This window comes from Antedon mediterranea, chromosome 9, assembly GCF_964355755.1.
Source record: "Antedon mediterranea chromosome 9, ecAntMedi1.1, whole genome shotgun sequence".
Lineage (NCBI taxonomy): Eukaryota > Metazoa > Echinodermata > Crinoidea > Comatulida > Antedonidae > Antedon > Antedon mediterranea.
Genome location: NC_092678.1, coordinates 12,073,407 through 12,094,432, shown reverse-complemented (window position 1 = coordinate 12,094,432; position 21,026 = coordinate 12,073,407). Strand labels below are relative to the sequence as shown.

Genomic DNA, 21,026 nt, shown 5'->3' with positions numbered 1-21,026 from the left:
TCTAAGAAATTTTGCAGGAATCTGATCAAGGCCTACGCTTTTAGATGGGTTGAGATTTCTCAATTCCTCTTCGATAAGGCTCTCGTCAATTTCTTCGAGAGAAAAACCAGAAACATGTTTGATTTTGCTATTATAGTAATTTTTAAAGGCATTCGAACCCACACTAAAAAGGTTACTGGGAGAAGGCAATTTCTTCATTAAATCGGAAGCAATATTTGCGAAGTATTTATTGAAATAATTTGAAACTTCGCTTTCATTATGGCAAAGATTCCCATTAACATCTAACGAAATAGTGCTACCCTTTTGTGGCTTATTTTTATATCCCAAATCTTTAAGGCATTTCCAGAGTTTATTTGGATTATTTTTGTTAACTTCTTTCTACCTTATTTAAAAAACATTCAGATTTTGCTTTCTTTATGTCCTTTTGTATGCGATTACGCAACTTACGAAATGCATCGTAAAGGTCTGGCCTATTTGGGTTATTCTTGAACTTATTTAATAGTGAGTCTCTTTCTTTTATGGCACTTAATATTTCCGGTGTCATCCACTCTTCAGATTTTTGTTTTAGGCGCACCTGTTTGAGAGGAGCCATTCTGTTTATAAGAGACAAAAATATTTTTTTAAAAGAGCACCAGGCAAAGTCCACATCTGATGAATCGAGAACAGGCGACCAATCAGATTGTGTTAATTGCTCATTAAAAATATTAACATCGTAGTTCTTAAGTGAACGAATTTTGATAGTTTTGTGTTGGTTAAATTTATATTTTAAAGATTTACGAGTACAAAACGTTAGGCTGTGGTCACTAATGCCTACATGGATGACACCCGATTGCAAAATTTTTTGCGAATGGTTACATATGATAATATCTAAAACTGTTGATGTATTCTTAGTAATTCGAGTTGGTTTCTTTATCAGATGGGTAAAGCTAAAAGTTTCAAGAGTTGTTTCTAACATTTTGTATATTGATGCAGATTCATTTTTCAAATTAATATTGAAGTCACCAAGGACAATAACTTCGACATCTGGTCGAATAGCAGCCAATATATTTTCAAACGAGTCAATAAATAGCTTATATGATTGACTTGGTGGACGATAAATTGATCCAACAACAATAGGACGTGTCCTCGGAAGCAAAATTTCCATCCAAATTGATTCAATACTTTCAGAATCCAGGTCCCGGCGTTCGCGTATAGATAGTCTTTCCTTGACAAAAAAACAAACACCTCCTCCAGACCGATTTCGATCTCGACGGAAAACGTTGTATCCTTCAATGTTGAGCTCCGCATCAGGAACAGTGTTATCCAACATAGTTTCACATATAGAGATACCGGCTGCATTGGTTTTTATTGCGAGAAGGCGGAGTTCAGACATCTTTGGCAGTATTGACCTTACGTTAAGATGGATGAAGTGAAGGCCCTTTTCTTTAAAAACCTTGAAGTCTTCCTCCATATTGAGATGGATTCCGGGTCCCGGGTTTGGAGAAATATCACCACATTTAAGCAAGATAGCAAAGAGTAAGCCTTTCCATCTAAGATCAAAAGTCCGGTGTATGTGGGACGTATTTTTCCTTGTTTGATAATTTCCGGAACTGTAAATATAGGCAGGCGATACAAAAATGACACTTGTTGCAGCGACCGCAAAGTTAGCGTTGGAATGTTTGCACCTGGTAAAAATGGCTGATATGTCGTATCTCTCTTCGGCGGTTGCGTTAAAAAATTGGTCAACAAGTTGAAAATGTTTCACATTGTTAATCAAAAGAACAAGCACTGATGCATGGATAATAAAGGAAGCCATACTAAAACTTAAAAGTCATATTGGAAGGTTACCTGTATGCCGTATCTGTCCAGCAAAAATATCGCGTCGCTCGAAAAATAGCTCGCGTTGAGCACGTCTGTATCCGTCCACGTTACAAAATACAATTGTAAGCGTATCCACAATTCAATCAAATGGAATTCCAAGAATTCAGCAACCCAATGGTATATAAAATACCGATACAGTTAATGTTAAAAGTGAAAATAGAAACATCAAAAAACGATTCATCCGATAAGATAACAGAAAAGTTATCCACCAAAAGGCTTCGTCGGAAAATGTTAATCTTTGGTTGTGTACATTTTTTCCTGGTTTCAGGTGTGAGAAGTCAATACGCTTACCTTGCTGATACCGTAGACTAACAAAGCGTTGATAATCCACCAAATGGCTTCGTTGTGTAGTTGAAGTACTACGATGCGAAGAGTAAACCGCAATTAAAAGGCCATTAATCCACCAATTGGTTTCGTTGTTTTACTTAGGCTTAGGGAGTGCCCCTGAGCCACCAATGCGAAGTGGTTAAAAATTCTGTTTGCCCCGGTATAGCCTAGACTGCCAGAGTACTTTTGAGGCCTAGAGAGAGGTCCGAGTAAACACAACCGCTCACGACAAAGTCAGTGTGTAGAGTGTACTGTTTAATTAATACTGTACTGTTTAATTAATACTGTACTGTTTAATTAATACTGTACTGTTTAATTAATACTGTACTGTTTAATTAATACTGTACTGTTTAATTTATACTGTACTGTTTAATTAATACTGTACTGTTTAATTTATACTGTACTGTTTAATTTATACTGTACTGTTTAATTTTGTACTGTTTAATTTATACTGTACTGTTTAATTAATAATGTTCATACACCATTGCTTCATTCACCATTTGAATTCTTCTGTTGGTATGCAATTCTAATGTGAATGTCTTTACTGTTAAAGTATTATCTACTTCAGGTTGCCTTAAAACTTGTTATACCTCCAGAAAAATCATTGCGGAACCCCTTGTGTAACCACTCGTAGCCACCTGACCCAATATTGTTGTATACTATATATTACAAACTCAATATTTTTAATTATATGTTTTAGGTGGTTAATATATCTTTTATGCTTTACTGTATAATAAATAAGAAATTTTAAATATTTTTTTAAAATTTGTTTTTGTAGAATAGCCCAATCAGAGCCATCCAAGTATTGTGGTCATATTTATTAGTTAATGTATCTATCATCTTATTGGCTGATAAACCAACACGTCACATCTTGAAATACAAAGCTGCTGGTTCAGATAATCACATAGTTTCACCTTTGTTTGTTGTTACAACTATTTCTCATTTTATTTACCAATTAGCTGTCATTCTTGTCTTCATATATAAAGGTAAGACTCCCATTATAATTTTTCTTTTTTTTACATGAATTAGCCTTCACGGTACTCAAACTTTGGTTCTTTATTTTTTTCGGTTTATTAGTTTATCATAAATTATATTTTATTTGTATGCTTATAACACTTAACAATTTCAATGAAATAAACTGTGCTGTTGCACAACAAAGACTATGTACATTTGAAAAACTGTTGTCACTGTGATTGAGAAAAGTAGTTACACACATTTCTTAATAATTAATTCAATTCAGATTATTACAATTATTTATGGTTTGATTTTGTACATGTGTCTCTATCTACTGTATGTTCTAAAACAGTACATCATTGCATGTAATTATGATTTTTTTTCTTCAAAAGTATATAAAAGCATAAATTTATTAATAGATTTACAACAATTGAATAGTATTGTTTGTATTTCATTGACAGGTAGACCAGCTGAGTAGTTTAGGTACCAACAAATATGTGTATGTACACCATAAAACTTCTACTGATCACTAGGTGTTTAATTATTGAAGAACAGTATTATGTTTTTAATGTTCTAATTATAAGAATCTATTTCTAGGTGCCGACTTCTTTGACATTGATGATGGCCAAGAACGAAGTCCATCTACATTTCCTACTCAACATATGACTATGGTTTTCAATGTCTTTATCTTAATGCAAATTTTTAATCAATTGAATGAACGCAAAGTTCACAGTCAGCAGCAGGTATATGATGGTCTTTTGCAGATGAGATCACTGGTATACGTAGGCGAGGTGAGAATTTTTTTTTATAATAACTCTTTGAGCGTAGGAAAACAAATTCAGGATGCATATAACTCTATTCTTTCTTACTGCCATCAAAATGTTATATATTTGTTGGTCATCATTAAGTCTGATATCTTGCTGTATGGTTTTAAAAATGTAAATTTAATAATTGATGATATCACAATCAACACTGAATCTCTTTTCCTATCATTATTTGTATGTCAACTGAGCTTAGCTTGGTGGTTAACATGCTTGCCTCCTATCCCAAAATCCAGGGTTCAATCGTGACCCACAGTAGTTCCAGGGTTCAATCGTGACCCACAGTAGTTCCAGGGTTCAATCCTGAACCCACAGTAGTTCCAGGGTTTAATCCTGACCCACAGTAGTTCCAAGGTTCAATCCTGACCCACAGTAGTTCCAGGGTTCAATCCTGACCCACAGTAGTTCCAGGGTTCAATCCTGACCTAGAGTAGTTCCAGGGTTGTAACTCCCTTTCAACTCCACTCCCTAAGCCTCAAATGAAGCCTCAACATAAGCCATGGCCCAAAGTGCACCACAAGTAATTTGACCAATCATGACATGATGGAGTAAGTAACCATACACACTGTTTATTGCATTGGCTGCCTCATAAATATATAAATTTATACCAAAAAAATGTCAATCCAACAAATGTAGTTGCTGCAACAATAACTGCAGTAGAATAATTGTCACTTGATTTGTTTGTTAATTTTAGCATTTTTACAAATAATGTTGACTTTTCTTTTCAGATTTTTTGTCAATTGTTAATTATCCAATTCAGTAACTATGGTTTTGGTTGTGAAGCACTTGACTTAGACCAGTGGTTGTGGTGCTTTGCGTTTGGTATTGGTACCGTTTTGTGGCACCAAATTGTTCTTCTCTCCTACAAACTTATCATCCTGATGAAATCATGAAGGAGATGAACCAGTTCAAGCTACACATGATAAGATGATACACTGTATTTATCATGTGGATAATCTTTACATACATTTGTTGCTGCTGTATTATTAATAGGTTTAATCCATTAATATTTAAAATCAGAAAATTATTACATTACTTAGATCAGATTGTTATCCCATTTGTACTTAAGTGTGTTTTAAAGCTATTGCATACAATATGTTCATCTTTTATCATTGGTGGTTGACCTCAGTGCCTGCTCCTCATCACTTGCCTTATTTGGAATTAACTTGCTTGAATAGAGCTGTATGGTTACCTACAAATGCTCATTAAATGTTTATATTGTAACCTAAATTGTAACACACCTAAAGTAGATTCTTGTCATTTGATTTGAGGATTGTGGGTCACATAATATTTTAATCTATTGAACTTCTTACATCATCAAGGGTACAATGTCATTTATAATTGTTTACTTCGCGTCCAAAATAACACAAAAAGTTTTTTTGGATGAAGTGCAAGTATTGCAAATTTTACCATTTCATCAGTAGGAACTCACCTTACTTTGTTTGCATTAATCATTTTTACTGCAATTGACTCTGTGTGGAAACACCTTGAGAATGGTAATACCAAAGATGGAATCAATCTATGCATGAGATGTGGTGATATTTCCTTCACATTTGAAAGCAATTACTGTACATTGAAATGGAGTTATAGAAAATATATATTTAGTTTAATTATTTGTAAATACACAATTTTTGTTTAGTCATCAATCATGTTTTAGCTTGCTCGTTCACACATATATATCATACATATCATCCGGTAGGTTTATAGTTTATCTTGCCCTTCCCTTAAGCTTATAACCCATCCACAATGACGTATTGACTAATCACAAGTGACAGTTTGGGTGATCCATCTTGTTAATATTGGTTGGTCAAATTAGATGTGTGGGAAACAAGCTTTAAGGTTGCATTGTTAGTAGAAAGCAACTGTCTGTAAACTACCAGATACAATTGTGAAACTCTACAAAATCATCACAAATTCTATCAGAACCCTCTTTGTCGTTTCTTCTTCTTTCTAGAGAGAATACAAAGTGTAATAGTTAATTTAAACATAAAAATATGTATCACATGTCTAGAAATAATAGTTTGGTAAAGCTAGCTCAATCAAGGATAATGGTCAGCATTTTTAACGTTTGTACTTACCGGTAAATTATTATAATATAAAGTGTTTTGGGGTTTTTTTTTAGTTGATGTTGAAACAGTGCCTTGGTACATAAATTGTGATGCGCACAAAATCATTTGTATTTTGCCACCTTTTGTCTTCCACTAGTAATCAACCCAACCTGGATTTTAAAATTACTGGGATGCGATCTTTAAAATATCAGACTATTTACAAATTTACCCTTTTGCCAGTCATGGGTGATAGTGCATGTGGATGTTTTACTTATCTTACTGTATAAATTACTCGTAAGACATGGATATTTTTAAAATTTATTTTTTGGAAACCAAACTTCATGTTCGCCAATATTGTTTTATAATAATAATAATTTAGATTTACAATGTTTGTTTCGTTGAAAAGAATATGTTTTGTTCTTTAACGATTAACTGTGCATTTCCCCTTTAAACTGTCAATCTTTAACCTCGTGAAAATATTTTGCAATTTAACTTTCAATGTTGGTATGTTTCAATGTTGGTATGTTTCATTGTATATTTTAATGTTGGTATGTTTCATTGTATATTTCAATGTTGGTATGTTTCATTGTATATTTCAATGTTGGTATGTTTCATTGTATATTTCAATTCCATCCTCTATTGTATTCTGCAATATCTTTTATTACGTTTGTCTTTTAATATTAAATTTAACCAAGAAAGTGTACGTGTACTTACAAAAAACATTTTATATACTATATTATATTTATATTTTGTTATGCAATACGTGTTTTATATTTATAGTTTGTATTATCGTAACATATTTTTTGTTGAACAATTTTTTTATATTATAAATATTCAATCATTTGAGTAGGCCTACTCATGTTTTTCTGAACAGTATCCTATAAATCGTTTTTACACAAAATTGCACATTAACAAATTAAACATTTTCTAATACTAATAAATATTTGTTTATCAGTACATATGTTGTGTGTCTGTTTATGAGTTCCGAAATTTGATTCACTCGATATAATTAACACTTAATTAAAATTATTAACGCCTAAGGTGACTACGGCTATCAAATATCGCATTTGACGGCTACGGTAAATACGGCTATACAATATCGCATTTTACGGCCACGGTGACTATACGGCTATACAATATCGCATTTGACAGCTACGGTGACTACGGCTATCAAATATCGCATTTGACGACTACGGCTATACAATATCGCATTTGACGGCTACGGTGACTACGGTTATCAAATATCCCATTTGATGGCCACGGTGACTACGGCTATAAAATATCGCATTTGACGGCCACGGTGACTACGGCTATACAATATCGCATTCGACGACTACGGTTATAAAATATCGCATTTGACGGCTACGGTGACTACGGCTATACAATATCGCATTTGACGGCCATGGTGACTATGGCTATACAATATCGCATTTGACGGCCACGGTGACTGCGGCTATCAAATATCTCATTTGACGGCCACGGTGACTACGGCTATACAATATCGCATTTGACGGCTACGGTGAATACGACTATCAAATATCGCATTTGACGGCCACGGTGACTACGGCTATACAATATCGCATTTGACGGCCATGGTGACTACGGCTATACAATATCGCATTTGACGGCTACGGTGACTACGACTATCAAATATCGCATTTGACGGCTACGGTGACTACGGCTATACAATATCGCATTTGACGGATACGGTGACTAGGGCTATCAAATATTGCATTTGACGGCTACGGTGACTACGGCTATCAAATATCGCATTTGACGGCTACGGTGACTACGGCTATACAATATCGCATTTGACGGCTACGGTGACTACGGCTATACAATATCGCATTTGACGGCCACGGTGACTACGGCTATTAAATATCGCATTTGACAGCTATGGTGAATACGGCTATACAATATCGCATTTGACGGCCACGGTGACTACGGTTATAAAATATCGCATTTGTTGACGACTACGGTGAATACGGCTATACAATATCACATTTTACGGCTACACGATGACTACGGCTATCAAATATCTCATTTTACGGCTACACGGTGACTACGGCTATACAATATCGCATTTGATGGCTACGGAGATTATCGAATTATGCAAACAATTCGCTCAAAAAAGTCTTCTTGACGAACGGTTTTGTCACTGGTTTCCGCAATCCAAGATGCCTCTTCAATGAAACTTCGTGAAATTATAGCCCTATTCCATATCTGATGAAATTGATGGAGTAATATTGACATCTGAGACATCTGTGTAATGAATTCCTAAATTTATGATTGTAGGCGTTTGTTCTTTCTCACTTTGTATTCATCTGTGTAATTTGCCTATGATATTAATCATTTTTGTACAAAACAATTCAGCGTTTTATTCTTCAATGTATTTTTATAGATGCTTATTATGTTTGAATAAAGATATCTTTCTTGGTTGAATCAGATATGCCACGGTATGCGGTCTAAATCTTGTTTGTTAATGGGAATTTGAAAATAACATGACACTAAATAATAAAAAATGTAAGGTTTAAATGCAAATGCAAGTGGTAATAATTAGAAACAGTTGACAAAATAAGATATCTAGTTGTAACTATTACAAAACCCCTAAAAGAAAGAGATAATATCAACGCTGTTATTGCGCCGCGACTGTAGCCAGCGATATCCCCAGAGGACTACTCATTCAGAAGCTGTATCAAGCGGAAGCTAAGTTATAGAGGCTGACATTTTTGGTATTTTGTAAACTAGGACTGGTCATGCTCAAATTACAAACCCCAAAGCACGTCTGGGACAAGAGACTCTATGAAAACATTTGCTGATAAATACGTACAGTATTATGTAGACGGTAATCTCTAAAATCTTGTTCAATGAATAATGACTTTTATTATATTAATTCACTGTCAAATAATCAAAACTTTGTTTTGGCTAAATAGGTTGGTATTTACATTGACTCCCATTTTGACTGTCAACTGGCCGATATTATTAATACTGTAATTCGCCGTCAGATAATCATTGCATTATCATCAAACCAGTTCATACTGTAGTAAAGTTTTTGTTTGTAATAGGATACAAATAGTTCACACTTGAATGTCCATTTATACCATTTATCACTTGTTGACATCTAGTCTTGATGAAGTGACCCCCAGACTTGACCTTTGCAATAAAATCAACTAAAGTGATAGAAATTGTGTCTGTTTAGTCGTCTAAAATTGGCTTTAATGTTATTAATAAGCACATCATTTTTTACAGATTTAGTATTTTTTATTTTTCAATTTCAATTGCACAATTATGACATCAAAGTGTGAATTCTTGTTGTATTTTACGTCAAATACAAAAGTTATTCACTTCTGTAGACAAATAATTATTCACATATAAAATGAGAAGAGAAACGTTTAATTTTAACCAAAAACCATTGTCTGACAGACAATTTAAGTATTTTTTGCTTTAAATTACATTTTATCCGGTAACTATTTTTTGGTTAACGTGAATAACTATTATGTGACAATAAAATGACACATTCAAAAACAAATTTGAAAAAATATATATATTTTTCAGGGGGGTAATAGCCTATATCTTTAAAACTGTTACGTCAACAAGCGAGCGGCGTTTTTGTAAGAAATATTTCTTGTTTATTATTATTTTATTGTATACATCTCGATCCCGGACCATTATTGAATATGGTATTTCTGTAGCCTATGGTTACCATTTCATCAAGAAAACATTGATAAACTGGAGCAGGTCCAGAGAAGTTTTACACGGTCTTGTTTTCCGTAGGCACGAAACCCAGACGTATCGTAACACAGTAGATTTGAAATCTTTTAAAATCTTTTAAAATAAAAGATGATTTTTATATATTTTCTATAAAAAACAATTATTTTAAAATATTTATTTAATATAGGCCTAATTGTTTAACTCTCTTTATATCGTGTTTGAAGTTAAACCTTTTTTCTGTTAAACTTAAGAACCTACGAAAACAAAAAAAGGTTGATTGTCTGATATTTCATTATAATTCAGTTATGTATATTATTATTATTCTTTATTTGGTCCAATATAAAAATACATCAGAAATTCATCTTATATACACCGCAGAGATAATAACAATATACGTACAAAAAACAATCAATATAAAATCACTTATAAAATATCAAAAAGTCTACGATGCAGGAGTTCTCTCCATGAGTTAGCGCTGGACAAATTTGTTATAGATGACAATATACTGTGGGACAAACGATTTATTGAAGCGTTTAGTACGGCTTTGAGGCAGACGGATACGAATATTAGATGGAAGAAAGGTGTATTCCTTATGGAGGGGGTGGTCTGTTTGGGAGAGTATACGTTTTACCAAGAAGAGAACACCTGCATCGTAGTTGAAATCAACTCCAATAACCCGCCCAATCCTTCTGGTAATTTTATTTAATTGTTCCTTATCTTTTTCATATAAACAAGCCTCCGAGATAATTCTACAAAAAGATATAACACTTAAGTATGGCCGACTGGTAGAACAGTATAAGAATTTGTTTGCTAACATTAAATTTCCTAAGTTGTCTTAACAGATATAGCCGTTGTCCTTTTTTATAGTTTTCACGCTGCTGCTCTAGCCCGCTACGTCCCATTAGGACTACTCAATCAGAAGCTAAAGCAAGCAGCAGTTATATTTATTTATTGATTTAGACCCATTAGGACATGTCATGCTAAAATTACAAATCCCTAAGCATTTCTGGTATATTCACTGTCAGATATTCATTGAATTATTATCGAAACAGTCAATTAAAGTTTGTGTTTGTAATAGGATACTTCACAATTGAAATATCTAGGGTGATGAAGTGACCCCCAGATTTGACCTTAGCAATAAAATTAACTAAGGTGACAGAAATGGAGTATTCACTTTTGTAACAAAAAATAATATTTATTCACATATAAAAAAAGAAAAGAAACCCAAAAACCATTGTCTGACAGACAATTTAAGTATTTTGTTGCTTTAAATTACATTTTTTCAGGTAAAATAACTATTATGTGACAATAAAATGACACATTCAAAAACATTTGAAATAAAAAATATTTTTCAATAAGCGAGCAGCGTTTTTTGTAAGAAATATTTCTTGTTGAATGTTATTACACCAGTCTAGCTTTTCGTCTTTTATAGTTCCTAGATATTTATACTCTGGGACAACTTTAATTAACCCATTTCCTATATTAAGGGGCTCATGAACTGACCTTTCCTAAAATCAACTAATAATTCACATGTTTTGTTTAAATTAATTTTAAGGTAGGCATAATGGTCTTTACACCAATTAGTGAAATGGTTTACAACATTATAGTAATTATTAACAGATCGGTTATTATTTATAAGACTAACAAGAACAGTGTCATTAGCGTATTTGATTGCCATGCAGTTATCATACAGGGCACGACAATCGTCAGTGTAGAGAATGTACAGCTAGCAGGGGAGAAAGGACACACCCCTGTGGAGAACCAGTGCTATTAAAGATGATAGGAGAATATGTTTAACCTGTTGAGATCTAAGGTGGAGAAAATTTCGGATCCAAAGAATAAGATATGGGTTAATACCAAAATTAAGAGAAAATCGTTAAAAAGAAGACGTGCATAGGAGTTAGAAGTTTCAATTCAAGATGCTTTTTGATATAGTGGACCTGGGTTGCTGTAGCATCCTCTACACTACAATGCGCCCTGTATGCGAACTGCATGGCTTCAAGTTTTGGTTCGACAACAGGCTTAATTAAATTTTACAATACATCTCTCTAAACACTTAATGAACAGAGAGGTCAAGGCGATTGGTCGGTATCATTCAAGTTGTTTACAGTAGACGATTTAGGAACGGGGACAATTTAATGAATGTTTCTAATTGGAGGGAATAACACCGGATTGTAGTGTTAGCTGAAAAATATGTTGAAAAATGAGGGAAATTTGAGTTGCACATTCTCTAATTAAAATACCTGCTAGTCCATCGGGACCAGCTTTCCTAATTTTAATTTTACGAAAGAGCTGTATACATCTTCGTGTGAGATGTTAACAGGATTACTTCCGGTATCTAAATTATTACAAAAAGTGAGAGTCTCTTCCACAAAATTATCAGTGTCAAATCTACAATAAAATTAATTTAATGATTGTGCCAATGTTTCATCATTAAAACCTGTGAGCTTTTAAAGGAAGTTTTATTTTTACACCCAGTTAGTGATTTAACATCATTCCAAGTCTCCTTGGATTTATTCTCTGCGAAATGTTGCTAATTTTTTTTCTTAAATTTCTGTTTAGTCTTTTTTATACAATATTTCAAGTTTGATTTAGCTAACTTAAGGCCAGCATGGTCATTTATTCTTAAATGCAAGTGATTTGGGTTTTAAGGCCACCTTAACATTATGATCTAACCAGGGCTTGTCATTTGGGTACAATTTCACCTGCTTACTAGGGATATATTATGAGCTTGTATTATTATTATTATTATTATTATTATTTATTCAGTCAATAATAAATGAGATGATCTGAAGTGATATGTTTAATTTTAACCAAATTTACTTATTTAAATTTTGTTAATGTGTGTCACTGCTGGCTGGGATGTCCCATCAAAAGCGATTGAGTTCGCTGTTACGGTCCCCCGGGTCTACTAGCAATAGCATGTATGTTTTATTCCTATTTTAATTGTATTGTTCATTTAAAATCTGGAATAAATTGAATTGAATAAAAATGATGGGCAACGAGAACTATTATCAAAATGTTGTTACCGTCATAAATTATGATTTCACATAGCACGATAAAGAGAAATGATTGGTAGATTCTATTATACAGGGGTGGATTGAAGGGGCGAGGATGCTCAGCCGGCCTCGGCCCAAGGGGCGAGGATGCTCAGCCGGCCTCGGCCCCACTAAATTTTGCAAATTGTAATGCAAAAGATAGGACATTAAATTAAGTTCAGCATTTCATTTCACTACCTTTTCACTGGATCCGTCCACGCTAATGTTTATCACATTAACTACAATATCGTGAGCGAGTACATAGGAAGGAATTAACGTTATCATATGAATATTGTTCTAGCTTTCAGGTTTCATATATTGATGATTTTTAAAGATATAATATATTTTGATTGTATATTATATGGTAGGCCTATATTTCGCGTGTGTACAATTTGAAGGACTAGTGCTGTTCCGCCGTAAAACGCCGAGAATGTTAAAGAGTCGCTATCCAATCGAGTTTGAACAATACCATGAAAGCCCCAGAGTGGTCTAATGGTTAGGACATCTGCATATCAAGCAGAAGGTTCCGGGTTCGAGTCTCGGTTGGGGCGATTTTTTTTCATTCACACAGATTTCCTCATCTTTATCGTTTCCAATTAATTAATTAATTTCAGTATATCACCTGGCGGGTTAGAATTAATGTTCGATGCCTGAAGTGTTTATATAGTACAGTATATTAAGGAAAATTACTGAAAAAATGACAATGCCGTGGGTATCAGTGGATCTCAATGGAGATACAAAAAAAAAGGCGAAAAGCTAAATCAAAACGATACATTAAAACAGCCAGAAAAGTTACACTAGCCCTTCATCAGTGCAAGTGTATGAATTGTTAATGTTTTTTTATCCAATCAGCGCATGCAATGAGGAGACTATAACTGTATAGTGATTAGGCCTAAGTTTTTTTTGGAATCCTGTATCTGCCGGGTTATGTGTGTTACGGTTTTTTTGTTCTTTGTCGTCCACGTTTTGTATAGTATTTTTATGATCTGAAGACAAAATAAATAAAATGAAATGAAAAGGTTTTAACCTCACAAATTTATATGCCCCTTATTTTTAATCAATAGATATATTATTTTATCCGTTTTAAAGTATAAAATATAAAGACGGTTAAGTGTTGCTATGAACTAACCATATTTTACAAATGGGTCATTCTTCAGTAAGTGTCTAATTTCAGGTTTATAAAAAATCGATTTTAAAATTTGCATTTTTTAAATTTTAAAAGTTTATTCAGATAAATGAACATGTATTACATGGCGCAATCTTTATTATATATTTCGTATTTTATTCGCATTTATAAATACATGGTTCTATGTTACTGTCATTTCCGTCACATTTATGGGATATACAAAGATAGAAAAAATAACGGTTTAGGAATTATAAAATTATTTCCATTATTAATTCTTTGATACTATATATTATTTTTGTCTCTATTCATCAAAAAATGATTGCTTAACATTTATTAGTATGATGTTATAGGCCTACGTTCAAAACCATTTACTATTCCAAAAAATAATAATTTTCAGAAAATAGTATGACTGTCACTGATGTTTTACAAAATTCTGTTGAACTAATATTACTACCCATTGACATAGTAGAAGAATATTGTTTATATTTCAATATACCACATAATTGCATTCATTACTTAAATATTTTAGGATTTAAAAGGATAAAATATCCGTGACGGTAATGAAACCGTGACGGATATGACGAACTTAAAAAGTTTTTAATGGCTGAAAACTTAAAAAATCATGTGACGGAGATGACTTTAAGATATGATTTGATTATGTTTATTGACCAGAGTCACATAGATATACAATGTAATAACATAATAAAGATATACAAAACAAAATGTACAACAAAAAAAGGCCCTGGCAATAACAAAAAGTCATATCCGTCACGGGCCGTCATCTCCGTCACAACGAAACATTGGGAAATGTGACGAAGATGATGTATTTAGCATTGGACAGCCTAGGATCACATCGTAGGCATGTCTGACAGCGGAGACGGATTGCATACTTCTAGATACCATGAATAACTTGTACTTCCAGTTAAAAAAAAACAGAAATTATAATTATTTAATGAGTTCTATATACCGTTCGGATATGACATTCAATAAAGGTACGCAACTGTAATTTTTCTAAAACCTCGTTTTATTAGCTTTTTTCCTCTTTTATTGAAAATGATGTGCGCGGCTAGTTTTATTTCAATATCTTCGCATGTTTACAACGCACAGTCAATTTTTTTCCCCGCCGTTCATTAAACTGTAGACGGCACATTTAAATTATGTGACGGAAATGACAAAACTGCGGGACAAGCTTTTTCTAAACAAAAACTTTAGAGTTTGAGATTTAATGTATGTAGGCCTAGAGATGTATTTCGAAGAATATAATCGCATGAAATCCTGATTAATTAACTTTTTACAATATTTTCGATAACAAAAGTCCTGTTATTATCAAATATATACGGCGATCATAAAATTGAAGATGTACGATCGGGACATAGGATTTTAGGAGGTTGCCTAAAACATTTTTATAAAAATTAACAATATCAATGTAATTATCTTTGGTTTATGTAATTAATTATATTTACAATAATGTTGATTATGATTTAAGTCAAGAATTTTTATTTTTTAATGATGAATTTTCAGTCTCTATCCCACCAAAGTATCGGGACACGATTTTAGACACTTACTGAAGAATGACCCAAATATCCCGTCTAATTTAAATTGAAGGTGGTAAATATGCAATTTAAGTGCGTTACATAAAAGACCACACGTGCCAAAAACAAATAGTATGAAATAAGTAGTGCCAGATGTTTATTAGTTTATGTCTAAAAAACATTGGCACAATCATTAAATGAATTTTATTGTAGATTTGACACTGATAATTTTGAGGAAGAGACTCTCACTCTCACTTGTGCTTAGGCCTTTGTATTTGTTTTAACACAGGCCTACCTTTTACTCGGGGTACCCGAGTCTAGTACTTACTCATTTTCTCCTTCTCTTCCTCCATCTGGACACTATTGAGTAAAAAGTGCGATTTTTAAAGTACTACTCCTCCTCCCTTATTCGTTATAGTATTGAGCTGGGATTTGGCATGAACATACTACAGGGACATGTCCTCAAAGCTATAGAGCCGGATTTTTAATTTTTTGTTAATTAATTTGTTTAATTAAGAAGCCACAATGTGTGACACACACCACAGCGTTATGTAGTTATATGGTTATATGCGGATTCTTGGCGTAGTGGTTATCACGTTTGCTTAACACGCAGAAGGTACCTGGTTCGAGCCCGGACGAAACCTTTTTTTTTTAAATTTATGGTGAAAAGTACTGTATACGCAATATGATAATTATACAGAGTATATCTTATTTTTATTATTTTTTAAAATACTTATTTTGTGTAATCGGTAATTATCACTTTTACACATGTTTATTTTGCTTTGTGCTTATTACCATTTATTTGTAATTTAAATGGATTCAAAAACTTTCTGTAACCCACATTTTTAATGTAAGAGGTTTCGTAGTGTAGTGGTTGTCAAGTCTGCTTAACACGCAGAAGGTCCCGGTTCGAGCCCTGGCGAAACCTATTTTCTTTACTTTCTAACTGTATACGTCTGTATACAGCTTCTTTCGCTGTACCCCGAGTATTGCACATTCGTGCTTGTTATTCTGTATTTAACGGTTGTCTTAATTCATTTAGATAATTAAACTGTCCCAGAGTGATTTTCCATATGATACAACTACCAAACTCCGTCTTAAGCTCTGTGTCTACACTAAAAACTAGTTTTGAAAAAAAGGTGTGATGTGTCCAAATAATTATGTCCAAAAATGATTACTTTGTATACCCCTATCTTCACGTACGGATACTTTTTAAATTTTGTTTCCAGTCGTACATGGCGCTGTTCGATTATCACAATTGCCTGAAATGCTGAAGTATGCATGCTGCTGTGTTGTTGATGTCTTAACAACTAACAAGCACTGATGACCACATGGATGCATGGATTAGTTAGATGGTAAAACCACGTTTTGGATCCTTCTGCAGCAGCAACAAGAAGAAGAGAAGCGACCCACGCCGCCACGACATATAGGCAGGCAGCACCGGCTTAGACTGAGAGAGGATTCTCCCTGACTTATGGGATATAGGCGGCCCTAGCCTAGCAAGCGACCTGCTGATGCTGAACAATCCAACCAAAGTCCTGATCGAGGATAGATAGGGCCCGGGATAGGGCCTACACTACAGATAAGATGTTTATTATTATTTTTTAACTTAAATAAAAATAAGTAGCCTAGCTAGGCCTACTAGGCCTAGGCCTAGGCTAGGTAGGCCTACTACAGACCACAGTGTTTGATCAATTCAGCCGCCGGTTATGAAACGTCCAAAATCATGAAACGCCAAAAAGGACGAAATATGTATTGTTCATTTCGGCCGCCAGAATCGTCAATATCGTTAATAATGTATGGCACGCCTTAATTGTCAAAAAGGGTGTATAGGCCTACATGTGCCCATCGCCTGAATAGACGTGCATAGAATCACATTCACACAGCCGAATTAAGACCTATCGTGGAGAGATTAATAAGAATAGTTTAGTAGTTTTAACTAAAGTAATGTCTACACGACTTACTTTATTTCACAGGGCGGCAAATGATAATTAATATTATTTGGCCGATTAATACAGAAGGTCAGTAATACTAATAGTACGTCAGTACACTATAATCTATATCGTCACCACCAAGAAAAAATAATTTACTTGTTTTTGTAATTGTGTATAAGGCCATGTAAAAAAAAAAAATTGTTGATCGTCCTTTTTTTAAAAAAAGTCAGGAGGGAGGGAGGGAGGTTTTTTTTTTTTTTTTTTTTTTATAAAAAAGCATCATGAAAGTTTAACGATTCAACAAAATGTTGCTGAACTTCAGCGGCAAGCTTTTGTTCCAATTGCTTGCGCCTGCCATCGGTACAACAAATGCACTAGGCCTAGCATTTAGGGGCATCGTAATTTTGGGAACTGTAGGTGTTTGGACAAACTTAATGAACGAACCTAGTTTTTCCACGATGTCACTCAGCTTAGACTGGGCCGATACTTTGATCATACCATCTCCCTTTCCGGGCTTCCTATCGCTGGCGTACACTGTAGGCAACGTAGGCCTATCGCCCACGACGGATTCACCGTCAAACTTCCCTGTGTACAATTCAACATACAACTCTGATAATGTTACATCAGCCGTGACTTCGCAGCCAAACCTATCTTTAATCGGCGAACTACTACCCTCGCGGGTAATAGAAAGTACCACAAAAGGCATTTAAGCTGCGTAAATACGTATCAATAAAGATCTATTGTTCGCAAATCATGTGTAAAAAGAACCCACGCTGTACAGCAAGCCAGCACGCTAGCGAAAAAAATAAACAAAATCAAGCTAGATACCCGTATCTTGCACATGCGCATATTGATACTATCGATAGAGGGCCAGATAATCGCGATGAATTTCTGAATTTTGCGATCGCAACGACTGATCTAAGGTTGAAAAACGGGATTTTCGCCCGGATTTTCACGGTAAAAAAAAAAAAAAATGAGGCGGGCCGATTTTCGATGTTGGGCGAGGACGATCAACAACCTTTTTTTTTTACATGGCCCAATTTTTAATTTTTGTAATGATTTTTTCATGGTTTAAAACAAATTATCAACAACACTCAATAATTAAGAGAAGATTTATTTATTTTCAGTCATGTGATAAAACACATGTTTGCACATAATTACGGCTCTCTTTATACACTATAATCAACAATTAAAAATGTGTGATTGGAATAACATTAGGTATCACAATGACTTGTTTTTTAATTTGCAGGTATAGTCTTGAGAGTAGTTCTATCATGTATTCCTCAATAAAAGAAAGAAATTAATACCTCCAGGGGTGAGGGAATTTAATTTTTTTTCACTTGTCCCCGGACAAGTACATTTGAAAAATTCACTTGTCCCAAAAAAGTATTGCTTGTCCCGCTATTGCACAATATTATAGTATGAATTTTCATTTTCTTTGCTTTCTAATCTTTTTTCTCTGTAAAATGAACTCTAGTTTCCATTTTTTTTTTTTTGGTTTTCATTTTTTTCACTGATGTTGTACTACGTCATATTCCAACGCGTGCCTCAGCCAGTTGTCGATAGCAGGTTCTGGGTCATATTCTGTTATGGTACGACCATCAAGTTGAATTAAAATCAAGTCCTGCATAATGTCCTGATTCATTGAAGCTCTCTGAGCTGTCTTTAAAAGGTTCATGGCAGAGAAGGTTCTCTCACATGATGCTGTCGACACACTCATGCTCATCATGAACTCCACCACTTTCAGAACACCGGAAAAGGCAGGCGGAGCATCCAATAACAATTGGGTGTACACAGAAAGTGTGGACTGATTCCTGTAGGTGGCATTAATTTGAGATTTGAATAGAGCAAATTGCTCAACAGCTGACTGTCGCTCTTCCTCAGATATGATAATGCTGGTAATGATCTAGAATCATTTCCAAATCCACAACACCAAATACAGCCAACTCAGCTCGGGTGTTAGGCCAACTTCTGAAGTTAAAAACACTAAAAGCCTTCAATGGTTGCCTGCAAAAGTTACCGAACCTACCAACGAAAAGAATATTTAACACTGATTAATAAATAAATTAATTTTTTTTAAAAATGGGATAGAGACCCTTGCTGCAGTTGGATTCATTTGTATTTTTTTGCTTGAAAATTAAATATGATTTATTGAAATTGATTTGTTCATATTAATTTATTTACAAACAGTAGTACCTACCTTTCATCAAGGTATTCCAAGATGTCATCTAGGAGTTTCCTAGTATTGCATCCTTGTAATCTGTTAGGTGGCACTGTCCTTTCAGAGGCATTGGATATTCTCCATGGGCCAGGAATGACTTGTTCTCTGCATCATAGTTTTCGAGAAACTCCTTCATATTCGGACCATTTTGCTCCTTTAAATAAAAAATACTGTATATTAATATTATTAGTAAAAAATTAATTTTACAATTATGTCATAGTAGTATTCTCCACCACAGAACAAGAAGAAAAAGACTATTACTGTAATTACTGAAAATTAAAATAAGACGTTTAGAAATAATTTTTTCCTTTTTCATTAAAATGAATTTTTAATTCTGGTTAAATATTTAAGGGAAAAATACCTACATCTTTAATTTGTGGAAGATGAACAAATTCTGTATCCAAAACTGCTGCAATTGCTTTGACATCTCGTCTGTTTTTGGCATTGAATTTGCTGTAAAAAGTGTACAGCCACTTTATGATTTGCTCAAAGCTCTTTATTGCTGGATTGTGCTTCACGGTGTCAAGGACTGCCAGCTCAAGGTTATGTGCCACACAGTGAAAGGGAATAACAGCTGGCATGGTTTCTCGGATCCGTGTTGCAACACCAGTGCGGTTCCCCATCATAACAGCTGCGCCATCAAAATTTGCTGCAACTGCTGTAGGTCCCGGTTTTGAAAAATCAGCCAAATTGTCCATTTGAAGACCAAGTCTCCCAAGCCCTTTGACAATTGCTGCCAAGACTCCTTCAGCATGCGCATATTCAAGAGGAACAAGGTCAGCTAAAACTGCAGCAGGACAACCCTTTGACACAAAACGTACCTTCACGGTTTCTTGCTCGACTACTGTTCTGTCAGTACTGCCATCTGCCATTATGGTAATGAAGCTGGCCCTTTCTATCAATTTCTTGACATCATTCCGCATGGTTTCAGCAAGTGCATGAACAAATTCTCTTGCTTTAAATCTATTCCCATATCTACTTCCGATGTCAACTCCGACCTTTTTCATTAATTCACACTTCATCTCCATGTCACTCAGAGGCTTTGCATTCACACTCACGTCATATTGCGAATTTTGGACAAAAAGTGTTTTGAGAGCGCTTTTGATTTAAACATTAGCGCGAGCCTATCTTTACCGCTGAGAATTGTATTGAGAAACCCGAAGACTTCACGCGAACGAGACGAACTGACTAAGAACATTATTACTATAGATTTTCACTTCATACACGCTTATTATTGAACAATAGTTAGTATAAATAACTGCTAGTTAATTAGAGACATTCGATGTTACTAAGAATACTAAAGAAATTACTTATAATACAAATTTAAAAGATTTATAACGATTCTAGTTTAGGTAACATTCGCCCATTAACAATGAAAACAAACAAATCCTGCGTAGGAAATCGCGGAACTCTAAAAAGTTTGTTTTAATATCACGCTAAAATTGTTTCCGAAT

General features: G+C 34.2%; 2 protein-coding genes across 4 annotated transcripts in view; one reads left to right on the top strand and one right to left on the bottom strand.

Annotated features, from left to right (window-relative positions):
- The window catches only part of LOC140058843 (plasma membrane calcium-transporting ATPase 3-like), a 44,397-nt gene extending 37,504 nt beyond the window's left edge, over window positions 1-6,893 (top strand). For all 3 annotated transcript variants that reach the window (XM_072104600.1, XM_072104601.1, XM_072104599.1), the window contains exons 16-18: window positions 2,966-3,173; window positions 3,739-3,932; window positions 4,691-6,893. In XM_072104600.1, coding sequence (XP_071960701.1) covers window positions 2,966-3,173; window positions 3,739-3,932; window positions 4,691-4,855 — 567 coding nt within the window. In that variant the 3' untranslated portion in view covers window positions 4,856-6,893. The remainder of the gene's footprint in view (window positions 1-2,965; window positions 3,174-3,738; window positions 3,933-4,690) is intronic.
- A 12,999-nt stretch (window positions 6,894-19,892) lies between these two features.
- LOC140059226 (zinc finger protein 862-like) lies at window positions 19,893-20,762 on the bottom strand. Its single transcript, XM_072105096.1, has one exon. The coding sequence runs from the start codon at window positions 20,598-20,600 to the stop codon at window positions 19,911-19,913; it is 690 nt and encodes a 229-aa protein (XP_071961197.1). The 5' UTR covers window positions 20,601-20,762; the 3' UTR covers window positions 19,893-19,910.
- Window positions 20,763-21,026: the final 264 nt, after the last annotated feature.

Bases quoted from the DNA above. Each gene is read 5' to 3' on its own strand.
- LOC140059226 (XM_072105096.1), bottom strand. From the start codon at position 20,600: ATGGAGATGAAGTGTGAATTAATGAAAAAGGTCGGAGTTGACATCGGA.